Source organism: Lissotriton helveticus, chromosome 10, assembly GCF_964261635.1.
Source record: "Lissotriton helveticus chromosome 10, aLisHel1.1, whole genome shotgun sequence".
Lineage (NCBI taxonomy): Eukaryota > Metazoa > Chordata > Amphibia > Caudata > Salamandridae > Lissotriton > Lissotriton helveticus.
In genome coordinates this window covers 140,993,007-141,005,844 of record NC_136071.1, presented here as the reverse complement: position 1 = coordinate 141,005,844, position 12,838 = coordinate 140,993,007, and the positions used below count along the sequence as shown (strand labels likewise).

Here is a 12,838-nt window from a genome sequence, read left to right as displayed (position 1 = left end):
ACAGAACAAGCCATGGTTGCTGCAAGAGGTCCAGTAACCCATGTATTGCTGTTCTGCGCCTCTGGTCAGACTTGGCGTCCTCACACTTGGAGGGAGGACGGATCTGACCTGTAGGAGCACGGCTACCTCTTCCTAGGTGGTTGCTGCATTGGTAGTCCCGATGACCTGCAGGTTGGTGGACCAGGTCTTGCTTCTTTGGTGTCTGCGGTTGTAGGGGAGTAACTCCTCTACTCCAATAAGTTTATTTGGCAATTGGAGAACAGAGGCACAAATGAAACCCCAAATACTCTCTTTTGTGGTAGTGTAGGCGAGCAGGTAGGCATATCAGAGGGTGGTGCTAAGCATTTATTGCACACACAAAGGCAGTAAGTGAAACACACTCAAAAAAGAAATCCAAAACCAGTTTATAAAAATAACACTTACTTTTATATGAATTTAGATGCCAAGATCATCAGAATCAGGTAAGCACTTTTCGAGTTATACATTTTACAGTTCTCAAAAGTTGACACAATGCAATTTTTGGGAGCGGTAAGATTATCCTATGGGGGAAACCATGTACTGCGTTCAGGCACTTAACAGCGGCTTAAGAGTCCGTTGCTTCACGAGGGTCGGGTGCTTTTCGGGTCTCAAGTCAGCAGTCTTCTTTGTCCATTACATTCTTTTGTGTCCATCGAAATCTGAAGTACTGGTATCGGGGGGAGGGGCCCGTAGCCAATGAGCTACTTACCCCTGGGGTCACTACAACACCTAAATAACCAGTTCCTTTGGGGAGTGGGCATCACCCTGTCCCAGAATTCCTAATTCTACCACACACAAGATGTGTTCACTACAGGTGTTTCATCCTAGAGGTGTGGCCAGCCTGGCAGTGCAACACGCCTCCTTCATAGCTAACCTTCCTGCCTGCCCTAGTGCCAAATGGGCGCAGGAAAGGGGGTGGCATTTCTCATGTCTGAGGAGGCCTTGCATCGCATATCAAAGGCAGCAGCAGAGGCCTTTGAAGCCTCCTGCCTTGATATGCAGATCACCAGTCATCCTGCTTGGAGGAGGTGCAAACCCTTCCTGCCACAGCAGGCATTTTTTTCTGTCCTATAAGAGAGCGGGGCTCTCACCTCCTAGAGGGTCAGACCCATCTGTGGTGGCAGGATGGACTGAACCAGTCAGCCAGCACAATAGATGACTAATTGGGTTTAGAGGGTACCTCTAAGGTACCCTCTGGGTGTATGTATTAATAAAACCATCACTGGTATCAGTGTGGGTTCATTCATATGATGTGTTTGATACCAAACACCTTAGGTTTCAGTGAAGCGATCATGTAGCTGGGTAACCCATTTTGACCAGTGTCCAGTACGTACCTTAAGATAGGTTCCCTGCTCGCTTGCAGTATCTACTAATAGAACTGTTCATCACAGGGGCATATCTGCTCGTGGAGATATGTCACCACATAACATATAATGCACCCAGCCTTAGGGCTCAAAGGCCTGCTGTAGGGGTGACTTATATATATTAGATGCAGTGACTTTGGCATGGCACACCGGAGGATGTCATGTCATGTTTTCACTCGTGGTTTGCACCATGCAATGGCAGTCTGTGGGGAATTTGTATGCGAGTTCCTACGGGTGGCATAAGATATGCTTCAGCCTTTAGGTACCCTCTTTGACGCTCATGCCCTAGGTACCTGGGATACTATTTACTAGGGACTTACAGGGGTGCTAAAGTCCCTAGCCAATTGTAGAACAATTAGACGTTACCTTGTTCTAGGGAAGCAGCACTGAGGTCTGGTTAGCAGGCCTCAGTGCGCTGTCAGTCTCAAAAATTTGCATCTAATAGCTAAAAAGGGGGCAGAAAGTGTGGGGGCAGCTGCTACAAAAGGCCAGTTTCCTATATACTCCATTCAAGCTGCTTCACAGCTTCCCCTTACAGCCCCTTACTATGAAGATAGTGTTCCTCATTGTCATCACCTCGTCATGGTGGGTGAATGAGCTTCAATCTCTTTGTGTTAAACCATAATGCACAACCTTCCCAGACACACTGGTTCTGCGGACTCTGTCATCTTTTCTAACAAAAGTTGGGACACCATTCTATTTTGGTCAGACCATCACTTTGCTGGCATTCTATTCCGTGCCTCACACCTCTAAGAAGGAGTAGTGACTCCATCACTTGGACCCCAAGAGACTGCTGAGCTTCTTTGGTACGATCTATGTAGAACACGGGGTGGACAATAATCTGTGGGGTTTTCTGGAGCGAGAAAAGGCAGGGCTGTGCAAAAGAGAACCATATCCAACTGGATAATGCTCTGCATTAAGATCTGCTACACATTGGCTAAAATATAACCTCTGGATGGGCTGTGTGTTTTTTCTACCAGGTCCAAAGCTGCTACCACTGCTTTGGCACATGGAGTCCCCTTTTTCCAGGCGGCTATGTGGTCGTCCCTCCTTACGTTCACAAAGCACTATTGCCTGGACATTCAGGTTACTGATTGAAGCCATTTTGCCCTCTCGGCCATGCAGGATTCTCTGGTTTGAGTCCATTCGCAGTGCTGCCTCAAAATAGATACTGCTTTTGGCATCTATTCAAAAGGTGAGGAATCTGTGACTATAAGTCTCTATTAGAAGAACATTTTGCTTACATTTAGTAATGCTCTTTCTGGTAGAGACTCGATTTAGCCGCAGATTTCTCACCGGCTCTCCCATTCTCCCTGTTCGTTAATTGGACTCTCTCTATTAATAAGATCCCAAGTCTAGAAATCTTCACGCTGATCACAACCAATTTGCTCTTGGGGCTTGGGGCGCAGACAGCCTCAAACAACAGACGTCCGCACACAGGGGTGGGACCTATATTGTCCCAGCACAAGATTTCCTGAGTGGAACAACTTCAGTGCTGAACCGCTCTGAGCCACCTGACAGTGCACCAAGGTACTGCTGAAAGGTTTCTGATCCAGTCTGAAGTTTAGGGCATCTTTCAGCAGGTGTTGAATCTACAGGTAGATAGAGTCTCTACCAGAAAGAGCATTACTTAAGGTAAGTTACTTGTTCTTCTAAGTAATTTGTAAAGATAATTAGTTTGGAAATATGTAAAATATTAACACTGTTAAAATATAAGTTTATTTCTAAATAGGCACACAAATATACTATACATATATTTGCTAAACACGTGTGTGTGTGTGTATATGTATATATCTATATCTATATCTATCTATATATATATATATATATATATATATATATATATATATTCAAAACTCCTGTAAATTCATTTGTATCCCAAATGAACAGGCGCAGACACCTTCAGCACTCCCCACTCATGTTTAATGAATCAATTTACCACAATCCGCCATAATGTGTTTAGGGCAAATTGTTTGGCCATGCTCACGTACGTGCCATTTTTATCCCATTTTTATAGTGCACATGTGATTTAACATGAAAGAAATACTATGTAAATTACAGTTGTTGATCAACGCTACATAGTAAGTACAAACTGATGTTAGTCAATTTAAACAACTCCTCTGCGTTGATATTAAATTCGATAATATTTCAATTAATATGCTGAATACATGTTAATATCGATGCTTCCATATTATTTTTATCAACCTTTCATTCAGGGCTTTTATGGAAAAGCCCGCCGGAGCCTGTTCACATCTCGACCGTGACCAGTGCCAGGGACCCTGGTCCCCCAACCCGCCTCAGTTACGACTCCAGCACCCTCTGCGCTCTAAACCCCAGACACAGCAACACCTGCCAGCTTTCGAAGCTGAGCGACACACAAGGCCTGATCTCCTGCAGACACTGCCGCTGCACCTTCACCGACCTCCAGAGCCCAGCAGCAGCACCCAGCCTACTGGACATCATCACACACAAACCACTGAACTGAATCCTCTTGAACGTGCGCTCCCTCACAAGCATGCCGTAGAAATATGGGACCTCCTCAACACGCACATGCACAAGCTCGACAACACCTTCCTCACAGAAACCTGGACCAATGCCAACTTCATGACTGACATCGCAATCGTCATACAGGATCCTGAGAAAAGACCGCCGCACCCGCCCAGGAGGATGCATCTCCATTGTCCACAAAAGCTCCCTCAACATGACCACCACTGACCCAGACAGCGATATGACCCCCATGGAACATCTCCACTTCCGGATCAACCCCAAAACAACTCTCTGTGAAACCCTCATCTAAGGCCGCCTGGCCCACGTGCTCCCTTCACAGACACCATTGCAGACCTCATCGCACCCCACACCCTCGCCTCCACAGACTACATACTACTCTGAGACCTAAACTTCCAACTGGACAACCACAATGACCCCAACACTACCGCCCTCCTGGAGTACCGCGCCAACATAGGACTGAAACAGCTTGTCACCACCCCCATGCACACAGCGGGACACACATTTGACTCTATCTTCACAGGAGGAAACAGCATCTCTTATAGCCGCAGTACAGAACTTCCTTGGACGGACCACCACTGCATCCATTCCCTTCAGAAAACCCACCTTGCACAAGCATGCACACCGCCATCCTCCCGCAGAAGCTGGAACAAAGTAACCATAGAACAGATCACCGTCGCACTCACCTGCACCACACCTCCAATGACACCAGACACTATTACTGCGGCACGCAACCTTCACTGCTGGATCACCAATTGTGTTAACACTCTTGCTCCCCTCTAGGAAGCCACAGAGCGGCACATCAAGAAAACAAGCTAGTTCACCCATGCATGCCAAAAAATCCAAGCGATCCTGCTGACGACTCGAAAAGACATGAAAGAACAGCAAAACCTCAGAAACCTTCACTGCCTACAAAACAGCCACCACAGCACACCTTCAACTTATCAAATCCACAAAGAAGAACTTCCTTCAAGACAGAATCCTCACCCATGCCCACAACTCCAAAGAACTCTTTCTCCATCATCCGGAGCCCTGCAGCGAAACTACAGATGTCCCTCCCTCCCTCCCAAGACCTCTGCAACAGACTCAGCACATTTTGCCACCTCAAGATTAAGACGATGTACGATAACTTCGACAACCAGGACATCTGCATCGCTTCAGCTCCCACCCCCAGCGAGGCCACTCAACAGACCCTACTGACTTGAACCCCACTCACAACCGAAGACACCTTAAAGACCATGAAGAACATCTACTCTGGAGTACCCTCAGACCCCTGAACCCCCCCCATCTTCCACAGAGCTGCCACGGCCATCGCACCTGAACTACGCTGGACCATCAACTGCTCCCTCGACACCGCCACATTCCCCGACAACTGTAAACGCACCAAAGTCAACCCTTCCTGAAGAAACCCTCCGACAGACCTCAAGAATTTCAGGCCCATCTCACTGCTTCCACTTGCAGCCAAAGTCATCGAAAAGGCCATCAACACCCAGCTAGCAAACTTAACCGAAACCAACAATGTCCTGGACATTTCCTAATGTGGATATCACAGCACTGAGACCGCCCTACTTGCCGCAACCGACGACATCGCGCTCTCCTCGACCAAAGCCAAACAGCAGCCCTCATCCTCCTGGACCTCTCAGCTGCCTTCAACACCGTCTCCCACCGCACACTTGCCACCAGACTCCACAACGTTTGCATCCAAGAAAAGGCCCTCGACTGGATAAGCTCATTTCTCACAGGCAGAACACAGCGAGTCAGACTCCCACCCTACCTCTCAGAACCCACAAAGATCAGATGTGGAGTACCTCAGGGACCTCCCTCAGTCTCATTCTCTTCAACATCTACATGGCCCTCCTCGCATCCATCGTCCGAAACCACTGGCTCAACATAGTCTCCTACACCGACGACACCCAGCTCATCCTTCCCCTCACCAAGGAACCCAACATCACAAGGCACAAATTCCAAGAAGGGATGAAATACGTTTTCACCTGGATGGACAGCTGCCTGAAACTCAACTCTGAGAGAACAGAAGTCCTCTTCCTTTGCTCCACCCCCTCAGCATGGGACGACACCTGGTGGCCCTCCACCCTCTGAACCTGACCCCCACCCCGACAGACCACGCACGAAAACTCGGCTTTATACTGGACTCATCACTCACTATGAACCACCAGATCAATGCTAGTTCCTTGGCCTGCTCTAACACCCTCTGCATACCCTGGAAAACGCTCAGATGGCTCTCCTCCGAATCATGAAAAACAGTCACACACGTCCTCATCACTAGAAGATTGGACTACGGCAACGCCCTCTATGTCAGAATCAACAAAAAACTCTTCAGCAAGCTCTCCTCTGCATGCTTCAGACCGCACAGAACGGGTCAGCCAGATTGATCCTAGACATCCCTTGCTGCAACCACATCCCCCAACACCTCTGCAACCTCCACTGGCTCCCCATCGAAAGAAGAATAACCTTCAAGCTCCTCACACACTCATACAAGGCCCTCCACAACATCGTACCAGAATTCCTTAACAACCCCCTCTCCTTCCATACACCCAAGCGAAACCTCTGATAGGCCGACCTCTCTCTGGCCACCATGCCACACATTTACAAGACCATAACGGGGGAAGGGGGAAAGTCCTTCTCCTACCTTGCAGCCAAGACCTGGAATGACCTCCCCCTCTGACAAAGCCCTACACTGCTCCAGTTCAGGAAGGACCTCAAGACCTAGCTCTTCAGATGTCCACAGCACCCTACGGAGCGGTCCCCCGCGCTTTACAAACCCCAGATTGATTATTGGTCAAATCATCACCAATTAAGCCCTAGTGGGCATACAAATTCAAAACAAAAATCTCTTGTTTACATGATTTACTCATCATTCAATTTCATATTTCAAACATGCTTTCAATATGCACATAGATAAATGAAACAAAGGTAAATAAATAATTACGCCCAAGTGTGCTTTCTACAATAACTACTGTGTTAATCCGCTAATTCCAAAATTATCTAAATAAATTAATCAAACCAAAAGCCTATTTATGACACTTACACCACTAAATCATCAGGATAGGGAATTTACAAAATCAATGATGATAAAAAGTATACAATTCTTCTTCAGTGTTCAAGCCATTCAGTAATTTGGTTTCTACATTTATAATATATCTAGCCTCTAATCGCATAAGTGTTTGCTTGCGATTACCGCCTCTATAATGACACTGAACTGCAGCTATGACAAAATATTGTAAATGTTTCTCATCATTGTTATGCTGCTCATTAAAAGTGTCTGGCCAGTAGATATGAAACGTCTTTGTTACTTTTAGCCCAAATGCTGCAAAATTCTTTTGTGGTCTTGCAAGGTCGTACTGCCAAGATATCTTAGCCCACAATTGCATGTCAGTTTATGCACTGCATTTCCTGTTTTGCAGTTAAATGAACCTGATATTTTAAACTGTTTGTCATGGATGGAGTCATGTATTTAAATGTATTTAGTGTGTGTGTATATATTAAAAATAAAAAGCTGAAGGACTTATACCCTAAAAAGGAAAAAAAAAATTACAAAAAAGACGTAAAAGTAGAGTTAGAGGCGTAACAATTCGAAGCAATAGAAAGTAATTATTAATGGAACTAGTTGCAGAAAATAGGAAGAACGTTTTTTTTTTTAAAAAGGGGCTTTTATCCTCCCTCAAAAAACTCACATATCTATCTAAAACTATATAAGTAATGTAAGATATAAATGTACTTGTTAAGAAACAAAAATCGAACTCATTAACATTTTAAAATAAGTTAATCTAGAGTTAAAAATAAATATAACAGTAAAATCAAGCAATTTAATTAAAAAGTATTACAGTTTTTAACTTTTAAAACAAAAAATTTACATACATGTACAATATTAAAGAAAACACATATTTTCTTTAATGATTCAAAGTAAAACTCTTTTTAAGTAATTACCACAATGTAATGGCTCCTGGTGTATTGATATGTGAAGTAACAGCTGAGATTCCCACAGACATGATGAAGAAAAGCCTTTGGAGGCATGTTCAGGCTCACATGAAGAATCTGAAATAGTGCAGAAACCTTACAGGTAATTGTTAGGGACAGGATGTTGAGGACATATCTGAAAATGTGAGCAGTTTTGATGAGCTTGCCATTGTTGAAACACCTAATTACAACCTTCCATATGTAGTTCACCAGGTAGCTTATGTGCCGAAAAGGTTGTTTGGCAATGCTTTCTGGCCTCAGAATCAAGGCCAAAAAGACAATTTGTGATTGTTTGTATTCTGGGATCTTCCTTCTCAGTGTTCATGCTAAAAATGAATAGCAGAGGCTGAGAACAGACGTAGACTGGGCATTATAAGAACATTAGACCATATCAGTTTTTAAAATTCAGAGTATCCTTCAGCTAAGCGTTATACCTGCAGATTCAAACTCCTGCAATAGATAAACAACTTTACCTTCCTTCCTATAAAACAAGGGATATCAAGTTAGGTTAAACTATTGATCTTAATTTTACATTAATCAGATGGACTTTTCTTTGCCGATATGCCAGTTCCACTAACACAATATGAAATGGATACTCCTAAGTGGCACATATTTTGACATTTCTTTTAACTTTAATTTTTTTTTTTTTTTAAATAAGTTAACCGTTTTCTAAATTAAATGATTGCATTCCTTCTATTTGAATTTAATGGCCTTATACTTGAAATGTTGAGTGTTTTTTTTTTATAATGAAAGTCTTTGAAATTTTTCTTTTTATTTGGTTGTACTGGCAATGCTCTTATTGTTGAAAGCCTAATTCTGAGAAGGTTTTAGGGCGTAAGGAGCTTTAGTTGGAGTTACATTAGAGAACTTTCTGACCAAAGTACTTATTCTGATAAAATAACAAGTGACTTCTTAAATGATAAAGATTATTTTTAGTGTTCCCCATGCTTTCCCTTGACACTGTGGTTTCCTCTCTTGCAGCTCTATGGGGAAACACTGCCGTAACTTTCTCTTGCAGCTTTATCTGCAAGCGCCTGATCTTATTGTACCTGTTCCCGACATCCTCCTGACCAGTGAGGGTGCCACTGAGAGCAGTACCTGCAAGGTGAGCACAGAGCACGGTTGTCTGTTTATTGAAAGGAGTGAAATGGTTTGTAATACTGTGAGTACATTAGTCTCATGTGCGCTCGTAGATTTTGATTTATAAAGTGATTTCTTATATCTAGAACAAAATAATTCCTCATTATTATGTTAAGATTTTTAGATCAGATCTGTCCTGAGGTCTTTTTGGGGCCTACAAAGGATTTCCACTTTCCAATACTCTTTAACAAACCTGCATTGTTTTCAAAATAAAAGATTTCCTAGGAGCTTACTTAGACTAAGTTCTCCCTTTCTGTCTTGTATTACCTTTTTCCAGATGTTCTAACTAGTTGCCTCTTAGTCGATGTGGCATGGCTCAGACATCAAGGGCAGCAGCGCCTGTTTAGTGTTCTGGTTGGACTTAAAGGGTCTAAGAGTAAGAGTTCCGGTCTGCCACTGTCCGGTCTCTGAAAGACTTGAGAGGATAGTTGTAGGAAGCTGGCTCTTTATATGAAATATATCAAGAATATGATATTCCGTGTAAAGAGTCTAGGCGTTCCCTTATGGTTGGACAGGGGCTTGCTATGCAAACCCAAATTGCTCAATTAGGAGGTTGTGTGGTCGAGCAGCTGTAGGTTTAAAACAAAGGAGTGCAAGACATTTGCAGATGCACACAATGAGCAATAAATAACACACACAACTCAAGAAGGAGATCCACACCAATTTATAAAAATATCTGGTATCTGTATGTTTAAGCATTTTAGGAAATTGTTCAGGTAAGTAAGTTTTTAAATATAAATTCTTTAGCCTTTGAAAAGTGGGCACAGTGCAATTTCTGAGTTTTACACTGTTATCCTATGGAAGAATGAACAAGTTCTGCAAACAGGTATAGTACAGCGACTTACAAGACAAATCTCCAGGTGTTAAGGTGAGTGGAGGATAAGGTCTAAGGCAACACCAACAGTACACCTTGCTATACAGCGTCAGGAGCCCAAAACGTTTCTATGGAGATCGTTCACTGTGAAAAGAGGCTGCAGGCTCTGGCTGGAAGGCTAGTCGGGGTGATCCAACCAGGGGAGGTACAAGGCTTGCAATGCTCGGGGACATTGGGACACCTTCTCCATGGCCCGGGGCTGCGCGCTGAGGTAGCTGGCGGCATCGGGAAGTCCACGAGGGGTGAGACCACAATGGACTCGAACTCTGGAGGGCTAAGGGACTTTGCTGACAATGGTGGCCCACTTCAACTCAGGCCAGAGGCGAGGGGCGCAGGGGTGCCTTCAGGTGTCAGGATTTGGCGTTTCCGGAGGCTTCAGAGTCCTTTCTTTTAGAGTTGCTGTGAGATGCAGGAAACTGTTCAGCTGTCCCACGAGAGGTCTTGGTTCTTTATCAAAGGCAGGCAGTCCTCCCAAGTTTCTTGAGTTAACAGCTGCTGGACGAGTCTCCTTTAGTGCAGTATTTGACAAGGGATACAGACAGGCTGATGAAGCTGGTACCAGGTCAGCTGCGGCTTCTCTTCTTCCTGCTTTTATGGCTCTTCGGTGTCCTCTCTCTTCTTAGGTCATCAGGATCTGCTTCTCTGGTGCTAGTGGCTCCCCTGAATACTGAATTTAGGGGTTCTAGGGAAGTGTAGGGTGGTATCCAATGAGCCACTGACCCTTGGAGTCACTATGCCCCCTATGTGACCACTTCCTGCGGGAAGAGGGCATTACCCTGTCCCAGAATTCCTAAGTATGCCATCACAAAGATGGCTACTTCTAAAAAATAGTGTCCACCTCACAGTAGCCCACCTTAGGGTTGTACTAGCCTGGAGGTGGCACGCCTACCTAACTAGTTAATTTTCCTAAGGAAATCAAGGGGGGGAGTGAAGAGGTGATGCCGGTGGGCACCGAGGTGGGCACGTCCTCCTCTTGTCAGGGTTTAAGGTTAATCATAAAGGGCCACCTCAAAATGGGTGGATGTGTATCCAGATGTCATTGGAATACAACATCTTTGTTAAAATACCCCTCACACACCAAAAGGGCCCTTGGTGTCATGCTTCATCATCGGGGTCTTCCCGTCCCGCTGCGGGGCGGGGCAGTGCTGCGACAAGCGGATACGCCGGAGCACCTTTTAGATGGAGGTGCTATGTGTTGGGAGTGAGTGTCAGTGGGGTCAGGGGTGATATCTGGTGTAAGTTAAAAAATACCTGGCCTAGTGGAAAAAAAGAATTTTATTAAACACTGGCTGGTATTATTAAAAGAAAAAGTGAAGCGGAGAGATAGAGCAGGTTAATGGGCTCTCTCTCCTAAGTGGGTCAACATGTTTCGAGGCACCGGGCCTCTTCGTCAGGACCTAGGGGAGATCCCCCTGTCACTCACTAATGTATTCTCCACAAAGGTAGAAAAAAAGTGTATGTACAAAAAAGTGAAAAAAACTATGTGAGTAACTACCAATTAATAATTACAACACATCTATACTACCACACTAATAATGTAGTATGCCTGCAAAATAAGAGTAAAAGATTAAAAATGCGCCGATCCCAAAGTGCGCTTAGCTCTAAATTACCTGTAAAGGAAAAAAAGAGAGAAACACACACAACAATATTCTCAAATATGGGATCCAGTGTACACATTGAGGATTATTGAAGGGTTCCTTCAGCACTCACACAGTCAGTCACACACCGAGTAGGTAAACTACATAGATTCTAAATAACCAGGGGTTGTAGATAAGGAAATGCATACTTATCAAGAGAGGGATCAATGCCTCATGAGCCAGCATAAGACTGAAGGGTATGATGGGGTATCAACTGCAAAGAAGGAAAAAATGGATATACTGTGATCCTGCCTTAGAAGTGGTATAAGGTAACTCAACTAGGTTGAGTAGGAATAGAAATGCAGGTATGGTCCTCCTCGAGACGGCTATGCCGTACTTACTGTGCCCCTAGCACGATTGTGCTTCCTCCTTCGTCCGCGGCTTCCGTGGATATGAAGGGGGTAGTGGGCGGTGTGTTTATATACTCAATGGTAATTGGATAATTGATCTATTACCCTTGGCGGGAAGATCGCCAGGTATGTGTGGCCAGCAAGGGAAATACGGGGGCGGCCATGTTAGGATGGTTAGGTATAGCCACAAGATAATGGTTCCTTGGCTGTGGTGCTCGTAGAACACCGATCATGGGTACTTTCCTGGAGTTCAGATCTGGTTAAGGGTGAGCAAGTAGCCAGACCGGGAGGAAAAACACCGCAGCGGCGCCCGGCGCTGTGCGGACTGTCTCTGCGCATGCGCCGGAGTTAGTGCAATACCGCGCATGCGCCGGAGTTAGTGCAATACCGCGCATGCGCGCGGGGCAGTCACTACAACCGGTGCGCATGCGCAGCGTGCTTCCCTAATAGAACAAATGATTTCCCCAGCGTTAGCTCCAATCGGAACAGGGATGAAAGAAAGAATACGTGCTTTGATGAACACATATACTAATAGTTCTGATAAGTGGGTTTTAGCAGAAAAAGTGCGATGTATACGCAGCCTCAAGGGGTTTGATTTAGGAGGACGTTTATAGGAAATGGAGGAGGGGATGGTATCCAATAATTATGACATGGTCCCATATAAGTACACCATTCAACAACCTGGTTGGCTAGAAGGGGTTTAGAATATATAAGGGGAGCATGTAATAAGACAGTGTTGCAGGGGCCTTTCTTTCAAACCAGGAAAAGTTTTTTTATATACATACAGGACAGAACGGAATCCATTACTTTGCAGATAGTGGTGTCTGCACTGTCATAAGGCACAGCACGCCTTACGTGTGTAGTTGGGACCACGGGATATCATCGTTCAGGCCAGTGCGATGTGACCCCAAACGGAACACCCAACGTTGTTCTTTTGATAGAAGCTCTCTATCATTGGGGAAGATCTCAATAACA

At 44.8% G+C, this 12,838-nt stretch overlaps 1 protein-coding gene across 1 annotated transcript in view; it reads left to right on the top strand.

The window, feature by feature from the left end:
* The window catches only part of INTS1 (integrator complex subunit 1), a 526,883-nt gene that overhangs the window by 418,646 nt on the left and 95,399 nt on the right, over positions 1–12,838 (top strand). The window contains 1 exon segment of the mRNA XM_078664951.1: positions 8,844–8,967. Coding sequence (XP_078521077.1) covers positions 8,844–8,967 — 124 coding nt within the window.